The 23,585-nt window shown below is 36.3% G+C and overlaps 1 protein-coding gene across 1 annotated transcript in view; it reads right to left on the bottom strand.

Annotated features, from left to right (window-relative positions):
* The window catches only part of LOC114664471 (serine incorporator 1-like), a 28,694-nt gene extending 5,566 nt beyond the window's left edge, over positions 1–23,128 (bottom strand). Inside the window, exons 1-9 of the mRNA XM_028818585.2 lie at positions 22,907–23,128; positions 12,013–12,174; positions 10,634–10,821; positions 10,094–10,173; positions 8,560–8,697; positions 6,387–6,556; positions 5,523–5,613; positions 1,622–1,754; positions 1,162–1,383 (exon numbers count right to left, since the gene is read on the bottom strand). Coding sequence (XP_028674418.2) covers positions 1,162–1,383; positions 1,622–1,754; positions 5,523–5,613; positions 6,387–6,556; positions 8,560–8,697; positions 10,094–10,173; positions 10,634–10,821; positions 12,013–12,174; positions 22,907–22,945 — 1,223 coding nt within the window. The 5' untranslated portion in view covers positions 22,946–23,128. The remainder of the gene's footprint in view (positions 1–1,161; positions 1,384–1,621; positions 1,755–5,522; positions 5,614–6,386; positions 6,557–8,559; positions 8,698–10,093; positions 10,174–10,633; positions 10,822–12,012; positions 12,175–22,906) is intronic.
* Positions 23,129–23,585: the final 457 nt, after the last annotated feature.

Below are 23,585 nucleotides of genomic sequence, written 5' to 3'. Positions count from 1 at the left end.
TTACATTTTGTATGTGATCGCCCAAGTTTCTGCCTGACAACCTTGCACTACGTGCCTGTGATTTACTTGTTAAAAATCACAAAAGCAACCTTGAATGTTGTGGGGTTTTAGTGACCTGAACTCACCTTAAGGGACACTAAGTACTCGTGCAGGGCAATTTACAAACAGAGTCCTGCTTTGATGGTGCGGGTTACACTCATTCACAAAGATTTCCACTCTCGCAGAAGCCGACGGGGCACTTGAAGTGTCACAAACAGTGCGAGAAGAGAAGATGCTGCCCGAAACTGTGAAGCTCTCGATCCGGCCGAGCAGTCCGACATTCCGTGCCTCCCAGCGTCCACTTTGTTCTCACGACCCCTCGCTGCTGCAGGCGGTCTCGTCTTCACATTGTTTACAGCTCGGCGCAGTTAAAAAGTAGAAAGACGCAAAGCTGTTTTCCTCATCTCTTCTACTATCAAGTACTGCCAACTAAAAAAAAGTTACAATGTGGTAGTTTCCGTGACAGTCACGTGGACGAATAAATAAAACTTCTCTGTCAGAACGTGCCTGGCGGCGGACGGCTCAGCACTGTAATCCAGACAGGAGGGAGAGGGCGACGCGGGGCGCACTTGTACGGGATAGATCGGCGTGTTTGTGTTTACTTCTTTTCAATATCAGTAAAATAACTCTCACACAAATAATAACAATTCGTAAAGACGATATAAAAATGGCATCCACAAACAAAGTGATTAGTAACTGTATTATAATATGTTCTGTGGTCATACGTAATTTCCATATCGCGTGGTCATACGTAATTTCTGTTTCAAATGCGAAAAGAATTTTATATACATACAGATTACTAAAAGAAGAAATATGTAAACAATAAAATTAAAAAGCAAGGACTTCAAATACGTGAAAGCAGAAGGCTGCTTCACATTCTTGTTAGACCAAAAATAAGTTTCCACAAAGTTAGCTAATGACCAGAAGTGGAAAATGGGAAGGCTAAAGAATAAGAGTAATTTCAAAACCTGAAAGAATACAACATAAGTTTAAAGAAACTGAATACTATCAGATTTTGCCTTATTTACTCAACAGTACGTATATAACACAATCAAAAAATAACCATGTTTCTCAACATATAATGTGACATAAGAACATTAATATATAATGATGACGACTCACAGGTACCAGTTGGTGAGAGTCATCATGATGTAAAGCGAGGCAAGTAACAAGCAGAAGTGGAAGAATGAATAGCTGTAGGTGACACCATCTTCTTCATTATCTACTGCCCGTCTGACTCCATTATCATCTGTGACTTCTGAAGCATCTCCTTTTCCCATAAAACCTGACCCCTCCTCTGTTAACATCAACTTGTTCACCTGAGTATGATTCGATGAACGAATACTAGAACAACAAGAACAATGACATACCATCAAAACCAGCATATGAATCAATATAGAAACAATATTTTTAGATCATGTATAAAATTAAGTTTGTTCCTTTTTTTAATAATTCATCTGTATCTTTGTTCAGAATTACCTAATGTATAGCAAGTAACTAATAAAATTAATTAAAATGAGCTACAAATCATAGTAAGTTAATTTTTTTTCCCCAAAAATTTATTTGATTTTAACCAGATTACCTAGCATAGAGAGTGCAGAGAATAAAGATGATCAGTCCAACAATGCTTTGGGCATCCCACCACTGCACCGGTTGACCTGGAGAGGCTGTTGTGTTGCTGAAAAGACTCAGCAAACTAGGATTGCAGTTGCGGTCTATGAAATAAATTTCAGGATAATGTCAATTCAAATAATAATACTTCAATCAGAATAGTTTCTAAAACAGAATTATATATTTAAAACAATTAGTTTGGTTTAATAAACATGCTTTATTATATAAATCTGCAGCACAAAACATTGAGTAGATTTCCAAATCACAACGATTAGAGGAAGCAAAAAACTAATAATGAGAATTGAAGAGCTATATAGAAACAAGTCATAAAATGTGACACCACACTGTAACAATGTTAATACTTTACAGTAAAGATTAAATAATTAAATGTAACACTGTAATCAAATACTTGCTTGTGTAAGTCCAAGATCATATTATGTGATTAAATTACCTTCTAGAGATTAAGATGCGATTTTTTTTGTTACCTTTTACATATTTATATCACAAAACATTATATTAAAAGCACTTCAAAAACTCACAGAAAGTATATAGTCTACAAGTAACAAAATAAATGCATACACCTTGTGAAAGAAATCTACAGTGAGATGCTACCAGATGAAAGTGTCCAAAGACTCCTCAGCCTATCTGTGCTTCACCTGCACCACTAGGGTGAGCTCTATATAAAAGGCTCCAAGGATTCTACAAAGCATTTAGAATTCTGGAATAGATTATTGGAGTGTATCCACAAGTGCTCTGACAAGGGAGGGCTTCAAAGCTCCATCCAGAGACAGAACAGAAGAGTTTGGAAATGGATTGCAAGTTATTAGCAAGGACTCAACTGACTCCGGGAATGTTAAAATATTGGTGTGGACTGAACATTTTTCTTGATGTAATGTCATTTTAGATTCCAAACAGTCCTCAAAGGCAGATGCCAAATTGTGTACCCCCTTGGTTTTAGTACAATAGCCTCAAGATTAGGTCTGGGCTGAGAAGCACATGTAAATGTAGTGCCAGTTTGGGTTGCAGGCTTGAGGCGCCCTGTACTCTCATCCACGTACGACTACAATTTTCTAGTCAGTCCATGTGCTTGATGTACAGCATGGCCATGCTGAAGCAGTGTACAATTTAAAAGTGATCAAGTGGTTCAGAGGCAGTTCTGGGAGACAGCCTCACGAAAAGACTTTTGAGGGATGCTCTCCAGAGAACATTAACACTCAGTGACTTGCAGTAATTAAGCTGCTATCTTTTGTTTTTTTTTTTTCCTTTTACAGGGTTTAAAAAAAATGCAAAACCATCCTGTATACCTTTGGTGTCTAATGAGTATCTGTTATGCCTGATAATATGCAGTACATGCGATGTTCAATAAAGTTAATTAACTTTGACACACCAAGAATCTTGCAAAAGCAAATGTTTTAGGAAATATATAAAAATACTCTCCGACACATTTTTGTTGCCTGAAATAAGTGATTCTTTTTTACTCAAATAAGACCTATAAATTTGTGTAACACAATATAAAGAAATATCCCTATACCAACATGAACATTATATTACGAGGGCGAGTCAAAAATTATCCGCACTCCGTTTATATTAAAACTTCTGTTGGCAGCACGGTCTTATCAGCGCTTTCTGTACAAGGTCCCCGTCTCCCCTGTCAATGCTGTACAGGTGTGAATGTGTTATGTCAGATAATTTGTAACTGCGGCGCAAGAAACGATGGCTGCTCCACTTGTGATTTGCATGAAAGAACAACGTACAGTTGTTCGTTTTATGTGGTCTCAGGGTGTGCTTGGTGCCGATATTTATCGAAGAAATTGTGCACAGTATGGAAAAAGTGTTTTGTCACAGTCTTTTCTGAAAATTGATTAAAATAAATTCTACAGCCCGAGTGTGGATAATTTTTGACTTACCCTCGTACAAAGAGGAAGACTGGCACAATAAGGGTGGCATTATATTGTTTGATAGCTACAGGTGAAAAAAAGAGACCAGGATTGGACAGAGAAGGTGACTAAAGGCACTCCAGGACAATGCATCATGGAGAGGATGGGTAGTATTAGCCATGATGATTTCTCTCTTCTGCCAGTGTACTTGCAAATATATTTTATCATGTTTTCAAACTAAAAATGACATTTGTTGTTGAATTCAGACTGCTACTATAAAGATAACATGGTCTCATGGATTGAACACTTACTTTTATTAAGTTTCATAATATTGACTAATACTGTAATGTGAAAATTAAAAAACTGAAAAACAATTCTGCTAAATTCTTCCCATCGTTGATTTTAAGACTAGTGGAGCTGTTACAGGAGAATGGCTACTTGGAGACCCTAAGAGAGTCCCTTTACCATTCCCACACGTTACCAGGTGCTGTACTACTCATTATAGGAGTCTATCAATACAGAAATCTGTTCTGAAATGAAACTGCATTATTTTATACCTTGAACCTTGCCTGTTGCTATTTGAAAACATGGCATTGCATAACTTGATAACTTCTGTAAAAATTAGAATGTAATGCAGATAGATAGATACTTTATTAATCCCAAGGGGAAATTCACATACTCCAGCAGCAGCATACTGATAAAGAACAATATTAAATTAAAGAGTGAAAACAATGCAGGTATGCAGACAGACAATAACTTTGTATAATTTTAATGTTTACCCCCCCCGGGTGGAATTGAAGAGTCGCATAGTGTGGTAAGTAGAGTGTATCAATGTTTCAATTATCCACAATTTCAAAATAATAAAAAAAAAATCCAAACAACTTAAATCAAAAAATTGAACTAACCACCCATCCACATGCCAAACTGCATCCAGCATGAATGATCCCGCTGTCCACTGTTTTTGTCATCATTTGCTTCAGGCACCCTCACTTACTGTTAGTCATGCTACAGCACTCACGTTGTAAAAGTTATCCACGCTTGTAATATCACTATAAATATAACTTATTTTGCTTAACACAGTAAAAACTCACTATAGATTCTCTTACTCGCATCAACAAAAGTGTAACCCATTTCATGACACCCACAGTCTACTCATGCCTATTCACAGCTATGCACAGTACACAAAATTCTGAGAGGCCTATCACATAGCAGCAATAACTGGTCTGTGATGCCCTTAGATCTCTGGGGGCTGAACGCATGGTGTACTGAATGGATCAGCGTGGGTCTACCTGGCACTGAACAGCATGGGTAAGCCACTGAACGTCATTTGTGAAAGAGGCCAGGGTTTGCACTTGCTCACAACAAACAAGGAATACCCGGGTAAGTCATAAGTTCACATGGAGTCCCTACCCTTCGTACACACACCACCCCATCACTACTACCGGATGGTTTACTAAGGTCCTTAGACTGGCACTACCGCTCTTGCTTACAGCCTCTGGTGGAGCCCTAAAAAACAACTGAACTTGACTACAGAGGAAGTTGAAGTTGTAACAAGTTTTCAGGTGTACCTATGGAAGGATCATTACTGAGTCTCAAGGGACAAGAGTAAAGGGCCAGCATATGCATCTGCCTGATCCCATTTCCCCCAGCCAGTCTTCCCCACTGGAACCTAAACCCCATTTATATACATATAGGGTTTGGTATTATGTACAGATTTCACTCATCTGTGTAAGGCATGGAATGTTTCAGAGGAAGCTACTGTGCCTTGTAATATGAAGAAAGAATCTGTGGGTGCATTTGTTGGAATGCTCTACCTTTAGGCATTTTATACAACATGCTAGTTCTGTAGAGCTAGTTCAACAGGAGTATATATAATCTCCAAACCCACTTTAATGATTCCTTTGATGTAATCTACAAATTGTGTACACCAAATGACATTTTGTACGGAAGACAAAAAACATGACAAAGTTATACAGACCCTTTTGTCATACTTACCCGTTTCATTAGTCATAGCAGACCAAGTTACATACATAGTATACAGGGTGATTACAGATGCCTGTAGCAATCCTGAATAAGGCTGTACTTCCTATATTTCATAAAAGAAAAAAAAAAACAAAATAGAAAATAATGCTATACATGGTCATAAAAACGTAACCGATAATGCAGCTATAAATATCATTCATACATTCTCATTCTCAAATCTGCTTAAACCAATTTAGTGTCAGGCTGGACCCTCTCCTGAATTACACTGGGAGCAACACAGAAAACTTGTAATGAGCAGGGAGTCGGTCCATTACAGTGCACACTCATTCACACATGCACACACACTTACACCGGATCAAATTGGAAACAGCAACTAATCTGACTAGCAAGGACAAAACCCCACACAGACACATAGAAAAACTACGCACACACACACACGTGCACACACAAACACTAGACAAACATGGGATTCTAACCCAGAATGCATCATTGTTAAGTGTACAGTGAAATTCTTACTTGCACAGGTTAAATCAACATTCAACAAGACATATAGAATTTCATGCATGAAGTTTACTATATAAAATACATGACAAAATATTTGTAAATAGTTTTATATCACCAAGAGTTACTAAAAGAATGTGTTTCATTTGTAACATTTCTAAAAAATACAGCTTTAGAAAGCCAAATCACAAAATTTCTTATTATACTTTTCTTATAGTTATTAGACATGTGGCTGTTAACTCTGTAACTCTACTTCTATTATAGTCAGTCTCCTCCAGAGTAATGCTATTCCGTAAAATAATTGCCTTTTCATTACCTGGGTGGCAAAAGCCAGCATTCATTGTTGTAACTTAGCTAAAACCCATCTTTTCTTACCTGGACTTTAGGAATGATGGACACAATGGAGATTATGCAACAGAAGATTAGATTTAGACTAATGAAGAGCTTGTTCTCTGCACAGTCATTTGACTTAGTATAGTAAACGTAGAAGAGTACCACAGCAGCAATAGCAGCAATATAAAATAGGACGGTGACAATGAGCAGGCCTGTCAGCAGAAAAAGTTTAAATGTTAACCACTCTTTGCCATATTACATGTTGACATAATAAAGATTAAATTTTCATTCACCCCAACTTTAGAAATATTACACTAAATCACATTAGACAATATATCTATGTCTGGACTAAAAAAACGTCAGACTATAGCAAAGAAAAAAAAAAAAAAAAAAAGCCCCACGTACCCAACCCCTCATCCTCCTTCAATCACCTGCTCTTCAATTAGCAACCTTTACATGGGAAGCTTGCACTTCCATTTTCCGATTAGGACAATTTATGTGAAGCATTAGAAACCAAATGATGACATAAACTGTAGATCATTTATGAACTAAACTTAATAAGAACGTGATAAACAGCTTGACAAAGTATGATGCAGTGAACTTATAATAATAATAAATACAGTGATGTAAATACAGTTTGAGTACAGCATAATGCCACTTTAACATGAAAATGTTTAGACAGTTCAATAGTTCAGACATTTTAAATTCCAAGGTGCAATTATGTATAATCTTTTTTGCAAATTAATCTACTTCTGTAATCTGCTCCATGGTTGACATGAACATTTTCCTTATTACAAAAGTTTCTGGTACGGTGCAATAAGTACTCGTGAGTAAATAAAAAACTGAGTATTTACGAAACACTTGAAAAGGACAAAAAAAAACCTTTGGTAGTAAAATCCTACAAATCAATAAGTCTGCAAAATGTACAGGTGATCAAGTTTCTTGTCATGGGTATATAGTACAATGAAATTCTTTCATGCATGTCTCTCATACACTAGTGAACGATATTACATCAACAACAACTTAATAAAAGGCAACGTATACAACCAATGTATGTTGTTGCAGTCATATAAAAATAAATAAAATGTTCTGTGTAAACACACACACGTATTTATCACAATTAGTGGATGCGGAGTGCTCTTATAACCTGTGGGTAAAAACTGTTCTTGAATGTAGTGGTCAGATGGTTGAAGCATCCGGAGCAGAAGAGGAAGAGAAGTGTCTGAGCAGGATGCCTCAGGCCTTTAATACCACCTGCCTTTCTAATGCATGTGTTAAGTATGTCCTGAACAAAAGAGAGCTGTATGCTAGAAATATACTCTCCCGCCTTCACCACCCACTACAGTGCTTTGAGTATCTCCGTTGTACAGTTGTCATACCAGTTAGTAAATGCAGACTCTACTGGGCACCTAAAGAAGATGATGAGCACAGATCAAGATGCCTGGCATTTCTTCAGATGTCTGGGAATTTACCTAATATTTACCTTTTGTAATGGATAGTTGGGACACCTTCTTAAGGGAAGGACCGGGGAAAGGAGCATGCACGGGGCAGTACCTCCCCCAGAACGGCAAAGGGCAGTCTCCCTGGCTTGCTATGGTGCCACGGGTTTGGAGCATGGAAGATCAACCCTGTTGGGGCTCAAGGGCACCACCAGGGGGCGCAAGGAGAACAGCTTGGCCCTTCTCTGCAGTGCTGCCGCCACACCCACAAGTATGCTCAGAAGGAGATTACAGGACACCTGGACTCTTCCTGTTGCTTTATAAAAGGAGCCTCCTCACTCCGTTAGAAAGAGCCAGAGTCGGAAGGAAGATGATGAAGCTTGAGGGTGTAGTGGAGGCAGAAGAGAGAGAGAGGGAGAGGGCAAAGTGCTGTGTTGGTTTATTGGGCTTGATACTGTGCTGTATACCCAGGACACTGCTAGTGGGAAACAGATGAAAAGTGTTTCCCCTTTGGAAATAAAGTCTTGTGTGTGCTGCTGGACTTGTGCCTGTGTCTGCTCGTGTCAGATGTTGGGGAGCTGGAGCTCCCTGATGGCCACACTGTGCAAACAATTATTAGAACCTGGATTAGATAGCAGTGAAATAATATTTTCATGCAACTTCTAACCCAAAATTCTGCAATGAAGGATTAATTTTTAAATATGAGACTTTAACAGATTGGCAGGCATACAAAAGACTAGTGCAATATAACACTAGTCCAAACTTATTATACTTACATGCATACCAGCACTTGCTGTTACCTTCCTCTGCCTTCTGCAGCCATGACTGGTTCCAGGAATGAGCAAAATCAATCAGGAGAATCAGCTGGATTATAATGAAGATAAAGGCCCCAACCAAACCAAAGTAGAACCAAACTGCAAAAGGAAAAAGGTACAAAGTAAAATGGACTGAGCTAATGCTCAACTAAGAGAGATCAAAGTCACAGCATTTGAGAAACCCCAAGAGATTTCTACAACTGTTCACTTTTCAGAAAGCATAACAGATTTTTTTTTAATCACTTAAGAAGGCTAACTTAAAGTAACTGACAAATGAGATTGCTATGTGCAAGATGTATATTTCAAGTTTCAATTTTGTTTCTTTATTTCAAGCCAGTCACAAACCTCATCAACTGCTAAAGCTGCCAAGCTTCTCAGCTCCCATATTTTACAGATTTTGAACTGTTCAATTTCTAGTGACTGAATAGTTTTGTGTATGTTTTGTTTATCCCCTTGAAAAACAAAATTAAGTAAATAAAAGGGTTTAATGATAAAGAGTAAGTGATTTCTACCTTTTCACACAGTTATGAAAATCAAAATTTATACCTTTTAATGAATTCGTTTCATTAAATTGTAATTATTTTATCACAACAGTTTTTTTTTTCTTTTTTGTTGTTCTTTAAATAATAACCAACAGATGTCCACTTGCTCATCGGGTGGAGTATGCACACATTTGGATTTTATGGAACTCTACCAAATTCAGCTTATACTCATTATATTCAGCCAGCAGCCATACCACCTGCACTTCAGAACAGAACATTCACCTGAAGTTAAGCATGGTTAGACCCGGCCTGTATTTGGATGGGACACCATCTAGGAAAAACTTGGGTTGTTTCTGGAAGAGGAGTTGAACAGGGCAACAGGGGGAGGCCCTTACCCTGTGGTTTGTGTGTGGATCTCAATGCCCCAGTGCAGTGACAGGTACAGTGTGCTGTAAGAATGGCACTGTCCTTCAGCTGAGACGTAAAACTGCGGGCCTGACTCTCTGTGATCATTAATGATCCCTGGGCATCTTTCAAAAAGAGCAGGGTGTATCCGATGTCCAGGCTACATTGTACTCCAAGGCCTAGTTATTCTGGCCCCCTAATCATCCCATGTCTCTAAATGGCTAACTCTCTCACCCCTTCACCAACTAATAGCCAATGTGCGATGAGCTTATAGCCGTAAAATGTCTGCCGTTGCATCATCCAGGTGGATTTACTCTTCATGAAAAGCTCTTTGAGTAGTGAGAAGAGAGCTATATAAATGTAAAGAATAATTATTATTAAATGGCCAAGCTTTAGTTAACCTGGTTACTGAAAAGTAAGCTACCTTTATTAAAACTAGTATACTCTGCTTCTGAACGTGCCTGAACATAACCACAGCATTATATATTTTTTCTAATCTATCATTGAAAAAAAAGGAATGCAGAAACAAGGATAATATTGTGTTTAGTGTAACCAGTTTCAGAAAGCTAAATCAGGACATGTCAAAAGTGGAATGAAACAATTTCTACCTGTGTTAAATATCCCATCTGGAATAAAGAACGCCCCTACTGTGATACCAATTAGAATCAAAAATTTGAAAAACCAGAACCTACAAGAAAGAAAAATTATAATGAATTAATAAAATGACTTAAAGATGTTACAGGTTAAGGAGTAGAGAGTTAAAAACTGTGTAGAGACTAAACTTTAGCATTATACATGTAATAAGCGTATCTTACACATGAAAATCAATTTGATGAGACAGAACATACATTTAAATACAAGAAGACCGAATAGTTTAAAATGTCTAATTTTATTTGTCTGGCTTAAAATACACTTTTAAATAAAAACAAATATTGTTACAATAATGGCTATAGCTATTCCACTAAATACAATCTTTGCACCCAACAAGTGTAATGCTGTATTTTGTTTTGCCGAATCAAATTATTATTTACTTATAAAAAAATATCAAGATACAAATCCCTTTTAATTGGTAATAAAGTAACAAAAATAAAGGTTCCTGAAAAATCAATGAATATAATCAACTCATAAAAGAAAAAAGCAAGGTTTACCCATTCTGAAGTGAAGCACGTGGATCTTTGCTGGTCCGCACTCTGATCATAAGTATCATAAACAGAAAAAAGAAACAAGCCATTGCAAAGCACATGCGATACACAGACTTGTATCCCACAATGATATCACAATTAACTTTGTTCGGAACACCAGGGATAGAAGTGCCTCCAACACAGAAGCCTGGAATCTGAAATGACACACATTTAACAATATATAAATTTTATTATTGCAATGAAAAAATATGAAAAGTCACTTATGTTTAAGAAGTGTGCATTTCTTTCTTGTTGCTGTTCATTACTTGCTAATATGCTTGAGCAAGAGCCTTATTGCCAGCATTCTCTGCGAAAGGATTTGTAAAGTATGAGTGATTTCTTCTTATAAAACTTGCACAAATATTTAGAAAAATAAAACTGATCTTTTCATAAACAAGTGTCATTTTTGATGAGGAAACACTTAGTTGCTTAAAAAAATAAATGTTCACCAAAATAAATAAAGACTATTGCTTTGTTTTTCTGATATCAACAGATTATTATTCAGCAACCATCTAAATTGTACAAATTCTTACTTATGAAATAGCAAGGAGATTTTGAGTTTCCAACTTCTAGGAAGTCAAAAAAATTGTTGAACATTTTTCTCTTTTAATAACAGTGTGCTTTAGGTTATTTGTCAAAGTTTCTACTAGATGGCAGTAAAGTGTACAACAGCACCAAGAATGGATTTAAAAATAATACTCAGATAAAATAGCAAACACATGGGCCATGACCAATAAGAATCTTACCTAATTTTAAAATGTATTTGAAAAATTGTGACATGTGAAAAAAATAAATCTGTATGATCAGAAAACCTGCCCTATTTAATCTATAGATGTGGCAGTAATGCTACTTTCATTTAAAATGGCAGGTCTTTCAGAGATAACAGTACGTATTGTTTTTGAAAACAAATAGAAGTTATTTCAATTAATATCATTAAAAGGACAGATGTTGCTGGAATTTAGAGACACTGAAGACATTCAACTAATTTAAGGAGTGATATAACAGAGTAACAACTTTTACTTTATGTAGCACCTTTTCAAAGTGAACACCATAAGGTTCTTTCCAAGGGTAAGGTGCTACAATTGTTTCGATTTTCAGTTGGAGCGCAGTGACTCAGAAAATAAATACAAGTTTTCCTCAAAAGGACATAATCAACAATAATATTAATACACGGTAAATCTTATCAGTATTAAACTTTTTAAAAAATTACATTTTCAAACTTGCTAAAATGATGTAAATATTCAGAAATAGACACTGGTAAAATTTTAAATTCTATAAAACACCCAAAAATAAAAAAAGGTTGCTTATTGTAAAGATTAAGCTGGAACTCAGTGCATAAAACTAACCTTCTGAAGCTGTGTTTCCATTCCCGGTAGTATCATGATGATGGACACCAGGGTACCAAGTAGCAAAAAGAAAGAGAATATGATGCGTGCCACTGTAGAATTATTGGTGGATGGACAGCACCCACATAGAATGCAGGGAGCTGATCCACACAGACAGGACACCTAGAATGGAACAGAAACAGAAAGTGAATTTAAGATTTTTCATCCCTGCATATTTCAGAGGCGAAAAGGTATATAAAATCTGCTTTCCTAACATTCAGTATATAATGTCAAAATAAACCATCCATCCCATCTCTTTATTGAAGCTCCTTACTTCAGTACAATCCCATGCCTATCAAGGCACTCATTAGATCCAACAAAAAACAACTCTGGATAAGGATAAGGATAGGGGTGAGTCATATTTTCATCTCCCCAAGCCTTTTCTAATTTTACTTAATTTAATTTGACATGTATATTATTTGGAAAAACCCAAGTGTGTAACAAGTTACTTTTTCTTTCCCTAAATTCTTACATGTAGTTTTGCATTTTTAATTTAAAAAAAATAAAAAGTTACAGTTTATTCTATTAGTGTGGTGCCACAGGTGTTTAATGCAATTCAGCGTGGTGTACAACATGGCCATGTGTATATTTCAGGTTTTAAGTTTTATTTTAAACTTTATTTATTGTGTACTAATAATTATGTTTATAATAATGAGTAATCCGATTGGATTTATTATTTAATAGACATTGGGGAAAAAGTGTTTGTATGACACCTTGTTCTTTTTTTATTTTTGGAAAGTGAAAAAAAAATAAACTTCTGCTTCTCTACGTGCCTCCAAGTTGACTTCATTCTGACATAACGTGGAGTAGAACGGATGCCTGGTGGTTACAAATGCACCTCAAGTCATGTTGGGACTGTAAGGAAATCATCTGTATGACAACAGATTTTATTAACAAATAATACAAAAACAGAAGTACTGTAACATGCTTCCAGATTCTGATCTAGTATGAACATAATTGACTTTTTATACAGTTAAATCCAGCTTCTATTAACTATTTCTAATCTCTTGTATTTCCACATTCTTAAAAATCCTTGACATAGCAGCCTAAATTATAATCTGCACTAGTGCTGGGCGGTATGACCAAAATTCTATATCACGGTATTTTTCAAAATTATACCGGTTTCACGGTATTCGACTGTATTTTTTCCCAAGCATGAGTGGATTAACCACATTTTCCACTGCAATTACTGCAGTAGACTAGCGAAGAATAACCTATTCCACTGTCATGAGAATTGTACATTGTACAAAAAAACATTCTAATGTGCACACAAGTATTAATACAGGTTTGCATGGCCCCATAAAGTGATAGTTTTCAAGAGGGTGGCACTAATGAAGAGAAGGAATCACATTGCATGACAGTTGCAGTCAAAATATAGAACCTTTTTATTGAACAAATTTTGCAAACAACTTAAACTAAAATTTTGACAACATATTTTCAACCATCCAAAGAGGCATTTAGACTTAGTAAAATATCCAGAGATGCTCGTCAAAAGTTGTACTGCACTGAACATGTCTTAGAAAAGGAATAAATAGTAAATATTTTTGTAAACCAACTACACTTTGTTAATGTTAACAACCTCTGTCCACTGACACGTTAAAGTGACTTTTTAAACAACTTTACCATCATTAAACTGCATAATATTTAAACCAATAAATACCAATAAAATAAATAATAGTGCAACTTCCAGTAATAATACTATTACTTCAAGACTTCAAGCCCAGGTGCATTACACAGTATTCACCAAATAAAAATAAAACAAAACAAGTGCAACTTGGTGATGACATCTTTATCAACTGAACCATAATTAAGGCAAATTGCATTAATATGGACCTTGCTTCAAGCTAAGCTATATACATAAATAATAAAACTGCAACTTGCATTTATAATGCCATTTGTGGTATAGCCCTACGGAATCTTATTAGGGCCACAGTGAGTAAAAAAAAAAAAAAATACAGACACGGAAGAAAAAAAAAAACTATATGTTGAGAATAAAGTCGACATGTTGACTTTATTCTCGACATTTCCACTTTAATCTCGACGCTGATGTTAGTTTATTTTGTAATTAAAGTACAATGTCGTAAACTAAACTTCATCCTAAAATCAATGTTTAATTTACTAGATTTTCTCAAATCCCATCATAAGTTAATGTAGCACATTAAATGCTTTGTGTTGTGTTCCCCGACCCAGTTATTAATCACTACGTGCTTCTTAAATTGACTTCCTCTACACTAAGAGGAGGCACCGGGAGCAATCGCCGCACAGAATCCATTCACTTTATGATATTCCTGCTCTCTGAAAATTTAGAATGCTAAGATAAATACTTGATATCATATACAGGATGAAATGCATTAAAGCAGGTATTAAACATGCTCCCTCACAGTAAAGGGTCCCCAGGTATACATTCAGTGTAGAGAACTTTACGGCAGGTGTGACGAGGTTCCAAAAAACTGGATGTATGAATGGGTATCGCACAGGTTTAACTTAAATATTGTGTAAATGTTGGGTTCGTGATCTGGTGTTCCGAGACACGAACACAGAATTCAATGGATGTTCTTCTGAGTGGGCTTTCTTTATTGCATGCATGCTGTCCCTGTCTGACCTACCAAAACCCCAGTTCCTATCCTTCCTTTTTCTTTCTCCACATAACCAATCGCCACACAAGACACATCTTTGTGAAATTAAAACTAGTTCGGAGTGTTCAGAACTTTAAAAAAAAAAAAAATCTTTGTTATACATTTTTAATTATGCCATCCATTCAGGGTTACACCCATCCCAGCAAGCATTGTGTGCAAGGCAGGAGCAAATCCTGAACAGGGCACCAGCACATCGCAGGGTGAATACGATCAATACATACACTAACAGGGTTAATACAGCATAACAAAACCCCACATCCTACATGACTTTGAAAGGAAACTGAAGCACGCTGAGTAAACCAACCAGTAAAACATGCAAATTCAAAGCAGGGAACACCCGGGACTCCATTGCTGCAAGGCAGCAGTGCAACCTCCACGTCACCATGCCCTCACATGATTAATACATGATATAATTTTCATGATGAAATGCATTAAAGCAAGTCCTTATCTTAGCATTCTAAATGTTCAGGGAGCAAGAATATCATGAAATTAATGTATTCTGTGTGCTGCCTGCGCCTCCTCTTAGTGCAAGAGGAAGTCAGTTTAAGAAGCACGTAGCAATTAACATGGCTCCGGGAACACTTAACACAAAGCATTTAATGTGCTACATAAATTATGACGGGGTTTGAGAAAATCTAGTAAATTAAAATATTCATTTTAAGATGAAGTTTAGCTTACGATGTTCTACTTTAATAACAAATTACAAGAATAAAGTCAACATGTCGACTTTAATCTCGACAAACGGCGAGAATAAAGTAGAAACGTCGAGAGTAATGTCAACATGTCGACTTTATTCACATCATGAGCATCGAGATTAAAGTGGAAATGTCGTCACACTATTACACAGTACCCAGGTACATTACACAGTATTGAAAAAAATAAAACAAGTACAACTTGGCTTACAGTATTATCCAGTAGTATAGAAACAGTATTCACACATTTGAACATAATGGTCCACATCCAACCTTTTAAATCCAAAGTATCTCTAGACAACAGACACGGCTCCTTTATTCAGCAAAAGTTCTTCTGTGTCATCATGTTCAACTTTATCGTCTGCTACAGCTCCAGTTTTGGAATGTTCTCTGTCCATTTTCACCGTGCAATACCTCCACAACCGCATGTACTCCATTGTATGTGTGTTTAAGGGGGACCTTTTTCACTGCTACACCTCTAAACAGTTCCCCGCTGCGCCAAGTTCCGAACGTTGTTTAGGCAATTTAAACCAGTGTTGCAGTATAAGAAAAATCCATATCATAACAAAAATAAAAAACGGTTTTCGGGATGAACCAGTATACCGCCCAGCACTAATCCGCACATCTTACTAATAAACATTGGCCAAAATTTTCAAAGTAATATATTTTTTTATTTTTTTAAGTGAACACAAAATTTAATCTTAAATTTACCCAGCCATGTTTGTGCAGTGTTTGTGATCTACCTTTCCCCACATTATAAACCCATTCATGTCTGTTCTTAAATGTCTGTATTATTACGTTGGAGGAAAAAAAAGTTCTACAACTGACACCTCATTTAGGATTGCTTTCTGTCTTACATTCAAAGACAACTTAACAGGCTCAGGTCTCGCAGCAATCCTGTGTTGAAACAAGCTACTTTAATCAGTACATGGCTAAATATTCAGTAATATAGATATGTACTGATGTTTTCCACAAGGTTTTATAAATGGCTTCCTGAGAAACAAATCTGGTGTCAGTTTATATTAGCTGTGTAGCTCAATCACACCCTGCATACATGAGCAAAACCTCCCTCTCTTCGTCTATGGGCAAATCAGGGCATCCTTCCTCTTGAGGGTATTTTTGAAGAAATGGGTTGGTGAAAATTTCAGTCTTTGAAATCCACCTTCTGATTTTTATTTTCTATTCATAGTTTAGAGTGGTTCTCAAGAGACTCTCTACCTTAGATGGGAGACCAGTTGTTATTCTGCAAAACATCCTGCTTCTCTCTGCCAGTAATGACAACATGGCAGCAGAATTCGTGTCTTAGTTTATTGCACAGAGCACAGTTTGTTTTTGGTTTTGTTTAAAGTGTGACCTGATATCCAGAAATCCTTGCATCAGTATACACAACTGACAATAGTATACCTTTTATATATTACCTTTCATATATGCCATGGGTTTGACTCGGGACCCCCCTGCAACTTTTACTTCTGAAGGTGAATTCTCCAGGCACATTCATACACATGCTATGGGACTTTTTCAACCTACTACTCTTGGAGCACAGAACTCTTATATTGATAAGTAAACAATAGAAGATTTCTTATAAGACAAATAAAACATCTTTTTAACTAGAAAAAAAGAAAAAAATGGAAATTTTCCTAAATAATATATACCAAAAGAAGCTAATCTGTAAAGAGGAGTAGGTCAGTGAATTAAAAAAAAAAAAAACTGGCAGGAGTCAAAGATTCAGGAGTAATGTACACCTTTCTTTTATTAACATGGTGCTACAAAGACATCAAGACTTGTCTCAAATTTCAAAAACGTCAGTGACACCATAATGAAACTTAATTCAGCCAACAACAGAGGTGGCATGTGGTGTCTGTCTCAGTGTAAGCAAACTACAGCCTCAGTTAACCACACCAGAAACCAAACATGCACTCACAAGAGACTCGCTTGTATAAATGCCTGAAGGGAAATGGTCTTTTTGCAATTTTACCTTGAACCAGACATGTTAATTTTTTAGAAGCAAACTGTCTTCTGGTCTCCTTGTATGAATATGTCAAAACATAAATACACATATTTTCCATAATTCCTCAGCCTGGCACCTGTACAAACAGCAGCCATTTGATTGACAAGAAATTCTAAGCAATTTGCAGGAAACTCGGAGAAAAAAACATGGATTGATATCACGGTCCTGAGGTCCAAAAAATTAATTTAATTGTGAAAATCAATTGGACAAAAAAACAAAAGATGTCTCACATGCAACAGTCAGAAAAGGTGATCTTAGGGTACACCAGTTGCACAGTACCACATCCAATTGCAAGTCAGAGGCATTGTGGCTTGAGTTCCAACTTTATTTTTTTTCTTTATCTAGGTTTCCCCATATAAAAATAATAAAACTATGTGTCCCTGACTTATTAACTGACAAGAAATCCTTGGCTACATGTGTACAACCTAAATTGACCAATCTCAAGCCTCTGAGGCCAACAAAAACTCAACCTTATCAAAAGGTTAATTTAATTATGAAAACAATTGGAGAAAAAAACATGATGATATTTCATATTTAATAGCTGGAAAGCCCAACCTTAGTGCTGCTCATTGCTGGCAGTTGCAGAATAACACAGATAGTAACTTGTTGGGCTAAGCATCAGCAGCACTGTAGTTTAAGTCCTATCTATTTGATTTTCTTAATTTAATTTGTTTTGATATACAAAAAATTAATGCAGAAGAATAATTATAAACAACATATAAATGATATTAAAAAATGTAACATTATTACTATAAAATTATCTTTGAAAAAATATTGTCCAACATTATTCTTAAAATGAGGTACTAGTATTGTTCAATCTGTACTGTTTTAGTTTATCTATGATGAGCACTCTTTTTATATTGTATGAAAGCTTAATAACATCTTTTGATTTCCTTTGTATTTTCCAAGGCTGTCTGCTATAGTCGGTAATTCCAACCAATTACTATACTAATGTCCCTTAAGTAACCAGAACCATGTCATCTCTAGCTTCTTCTTCTTTCAGCTGTTCCAGTTAGGGGTCGCCACAGCAGATCAGATATTCTTTCAGATATTTCTGTCCTCTTCATCTTGTTCTGTTACACCAATCACCTGCATGTCTTCTCTCACCACATCCATAAACCTCCTCTTGGGCCTTCCTCTTCCCTGGCAGCTCTATAACCATGTAATCTCTAGCTATCCTGCATTTTTCTTCATTAGTTTACATTTCTGACTTACTATTTAGCCAGGAGTTTAAAAATGATCATTTCAATTAGTAAGCAGTTAGTATTAGTATTCTATAATTTTTATGTTTGTAATACCATGATAACACAATGAATTGATTCCATAAGAAAAGTGAAAAGGTTTATTTACAATCAGTATATTATAAAACAGCAACAAACTGGACTGTCTGCCCTGCCATGTGATAATGTGGACTTTGTCCCCTGTTGGTTTGACTGGCTTGCATATAGGTAACCGCCAAGGAGTTTATCTGCACTAATATATTCAACATGTAAAAGTGGATTGGCACATGGTAAGTCAGAGTGTTGTGCAGTCTTCCTAAGCTGCCTGGACCAGGGTGCAATTCCCAGCTCAGATGCCAATTATTTGAAGTTTTCATACTCTCATTTTCACATACTGCACATTTCCTCAGGTTTCCATTCACAGTTCATGAATGTGTATAAGCACATGTCAAAATGCACACTGCAATGCTTGGCATTCCATCAATTTATTCACTGTTAAGGGAATCAGCAGCTCTGCTTCCGTGACACTGTGAAAATCTATCCATGTCTCCTACCATTAGTGCTCGTGAAAACAACAGTAGGTATTCAATTCCAGGAATCTTGTGGCTTGTTCTGTAAACTGCCTCAGAACAAAAGAAAGATCTTATATTCAGCTAAAATATACAAATAAAACAAAAGGACTATAATGAAAAAAACACATTAAAAGCCATTTCTATGTAATTTTCCTTTGTAGTTGTGTTATAAGCAAGTCAACCACACACTCACCACCCACTGCCCCCAAATAAGTGGAAGAGCATCATCCAAATGTTAGGTACTTGGACTGAATGTGCAGAATTTGAAAATAATTTTACAAACTCTATTGATAAAAGAAATTACATTTTCATTGTAGTGTTAGCAAAGTTATTTGAAACAAAACTTTTGAATTTACAATTCAGTACATAAGTAAATGCACAGAATAACAACACAAGTCACATGCAGTTTAACACACCCAGCAGAGCAAACAGGGGTCTCTTAGTATTGGGATAAGGCTGCCAAAGTGGCAAGAGCTGTGTCAAAAATATAACAGTTCAATTTAAACAGAAAAAGGCTTCAAAGTAAATACTGTCTGCAAATTTAGTTTGTTGTGATTTACTGTGGCAATTAAATTAAAATAAGGTGTTATCAGATAACAGTTTAGTTTAATTCTCACTTTCTACTTACAATTACTATTCTACGGTCATCCCTACCAATATTTCAACATTTTTATGTCCATTTTTCCCTGCTTGGGGAATTGCCTAATAAAAGTCATACCATAGCCTTAATTTACTCACAATAAGCTCCACAGCCTACCGCAGGTAATGCCATAATGAATGTGGATAACAGAGAATCTGTGCTCAATAACACCATTCAAATGTCTAATCTATGAATTCTAAGATAATCCCCCAAAAAGTGAATCATAAAAGCAATCCGTTTACGTTTACCCAACGAAATCAGTGACATGAAAGACAAATTCAGAGCAGTGAAGACAAAGATTCTCGGATGAGAAGAGAGCTATAGAAAAAAGCAAAATGGAGACAACAGAGTTCCCCAGGATGAAAGACAATGATCCAAAGGTCATTATAAAAAACATTTTTTCTTCAACTATGAGATCTGCTTAGTTTAATGGAGGCCATGTGTATTTTTTACATAAGTTTTATTTTAAACCTTATTTATTTTGTATTAATAGTTGTGTTTATAATAATGAGTAAATCGATTGGATTTATTATTTAATAGGCATTAGCAGTGCAGAAGATTAGCAGTGCAGTCTTACTCAACTGCTGAAGCACCCTAGTTATCTTGTGTGAAAGCCCCAATCTCTCCAAAAACATACATATTGTTAAACATCAGTTAAAGAAATATGTTTATTTTGTTAAATCAATATAAAACACTTCATTTTTGTGCATCTAACTGCAATTTTACAAATAAATTCTAACATCTTCAGCCCTTTGCGACCTGGTAAAATTATGCTTTTCTCAACTTCCTCCCCTGTGTCTAAGTGAAGGTTCAAAGCTACATGAATGGGGAATAAGTGTTTTTGTTGTATATTTTATAGACAAATACAGTGGTGCCTTGTAATTCAAACAATTTTAACTTTGAATGTTCCAGAGTTAAGTTAAAACAATGAACAATGCAATCCTTAAAGAAATTCCGAAGATGCTCAGTGGAATAACTAATTTGTTTAAACCTAAAGAAAAGCTTCAGATTTTATGCACTATAATAACTACAATGTGGGGATGAGGCTTGGGGTAAATCAGAAAATGAATGGATACTAGGAAGGACTAATTAATATACAAACTGACAATAACATTTACTAGAACATACTGGATCACACCATACATTTATCTTACGATTTAATGCATGTCTGGGGAGACGTCGTACAGTTCATGAGAGAAAAAAAAAAAGTCGATAAAGGTTGAAAACGAAGAAACATTACAAATATCTACACTATGAAGAGTCAGCTAGTATAAAGAGGATTCATAAGGGATAAAGTGATGAGGAAGCAAAACCTTGTGTGAAGAAGTAAAAAAACAAGTTGGGCCGGTTAGGCGGGTGTGCTGTAATGAACGTTTCAGTAGGAGAGGCCAACAGAAACACTGGTCAGACAGACAGATGTAAGAACAATGGCCACTATTAGCTTCTATTTGGTCACTATTCTTATTCTTATTATTATTATGTTTTTCATTTCTTATAACTATTTCTGTGGCATTGTGGACGAAAATGTGCTAATGAAATAAATGTTGCTGTTCTTCTCATAAATGATTCTCTACTCTGCAAGAAAACATGAAATTAAAAATTGGTCTTGTCCACCACTATAAAGCACATGTAGGAAGTTGCATATATTTTTTTTTTTGGTGGATAAACTATTCTTTTAAGACTCCCCAACCTTAATTGCTTATTTTAGTCTTAAATAGCTGCATTCCCGGTTTTTAATGGCTCCTTATTAGCATTGAGATGCAACTGACAAAGAATGCAACAGTTCTCCATTTAACTTGTTTCCGTTTGCACTTATGGGTCTGTTCATCATGAACTATCTAGTTTAACAAAATATTTTAAATAAAACTGAAGAGAAAAGGAAGAATGACTGTGAATTACTAATCCTGTTCTGGCTTACAAATTATTTGGACGATATCCATGGAAAGACAGAAAGAAAAACTACAATGTAAGAATGACCTGATATGTCAGAATGAAAACAGCAACAAGCCATAAAATTAAATAAGACCCGTTATTGGCAGAATTAGTTTTATATTAAGCAAGTCGGGTTGGAACAAACACCTACAGCTATTATAGCCCACCAGGGCAGACTTTGCGGACACCTGTTAAGGTTCGACCACTCTGTCGCCACATACGCTTTACAATGTGTTGGTTCAAGTATTCAAATACTGCACTTGTATGGACATTATATATACTTTATACATGTGATACTTGATTATTCTGTTCCTTACTCCAATCCTTAATTTACAGCTCCGTACCTTTGCCAATATCACACAATGCTCTAATGTAGCTTGCTAGATCAAAATACAAGTTAACAAAAATAAATGAAAGGTGTTACGATGGTGTTACAGTTTGTAATCTATGACAGTGTGGCCATTTGTTTCACTGAAATGGGATCACAAGACACGCCAGATGGAAAACGTGATAGTTAAATATTCTAGGCGATTCAAGTACTGTACACAGATCATTGTATTCATTATCAAAGCGAATGAGGAAGTAACTGTGTGTAATTTGAAATATATCAGCCCTATCAATTTTTTCAAAGAAGTACAGTCACCATTCCAAGAAATGTTAACATTATAGTATATAACACCTTGAACCCCACTTGACACAATTTAGTGATGGGGGTTGGAGGGGGTTTGGCTACAGCCTATCCTAGTATCAGCAAAGGCATCTCGGAAAGACATCACAATGGGGCGAAAATACACGGCGGCACTCCTTTCAAATGTCAATGACGTCTGTTTGTAGTGGCACATTATTAACCTGTGAGGTCAAAAGAAACTTGGGGTTTCGTAACGTCACTGTAACCCTCGTAAAGTTACTCAGCCGTAAACCGTACTGATGGACAACTCGAGCGTCGAAAAGTAAACTTAACAGCGTCGAGCGTGAACCTACTAATATAGAATTCAGCACGTTTTAATACAAATAGCAAAAAAATTAATCACATACTGAAATATAACCACTTCCTAACGTTGCGCCCCGGTTTTGTTTACCCCATTGAGTCTCTAACCATTCCCAGCAACTTTGAACATACTGGAGCCCTCCATTAAAGAAATAAACAGCACTCACGCAACTGGCCACCGAGCATAGCGCAAGACACGCTCCCATGGCTCCTGAAAGGTAGTTCTTCTACTCTCCGGACACGTTGGTAAGTCTCCTTCCACCAATTCCCAATCGTGATATTTTTAATGCGATGTCAATGGTAGCTTCGGATTTGACTTGTTTCCGGCGTTTTTCGGTTTCTTCTGGAGATCTTCGGCTCTTTCCGCTGTAAGAAAGGCGGGGACCGCGGTGTCAAGTGTCCAACCAATAAGAGGCTTCTTGATGGGAATGCCGGAAGTCAATGAGCGAGCGAGGAAAGAATATCAAATGTTAAAGACAGTATAAGGTTCCACGGCTGAAGCGACTGTGCTTTCAGAAACAAAGGCATTCGTTGTGCATATAAAGTTCTTATTTATATGCCGGAATTATTCAGTTCTTTCTCAATACTCATTTCATAATACAGATTTCCGATCGCTTGGTTCCTTTAGACTCTTCAATGACAGCTGCATCTCGCGTTTTTTCACCTACCAAACATAATATGCGCATAATCTCTGCAGGCAAAGTGGCTGCACGAATCAGGGCCTGTTTTAATAGTGTCAAGCAGTATCAATGAGGCAGACGTCCTCACGCCATGGGTTTTTTTTTTCCATTACAAAGAGAACCTGAGTATATTATACGTAAGTGACGGGTATTTTTTTGTTTCTCT

Source organism: Erpetoichthys calabaricus, chromosome 14, assembly GCF_900747795.2.
Source record: "Erpetoichthys calabaricus chromosome 14, fErpCal1.3, whole genome shotgun sequence".
Taxonomy (NCBI): domain Eukaryota; kingdom Metazoa; phylum Chordata; class Cladistia; order Polypteriformes; family Polypteridae; genus Erpetoichthys; species Erpetoichthys calabaricus.
Note: the sequence above shows the minus strand (reverse complement) of the source record. Positions and strands in the feature narration are given on the sequence as shown.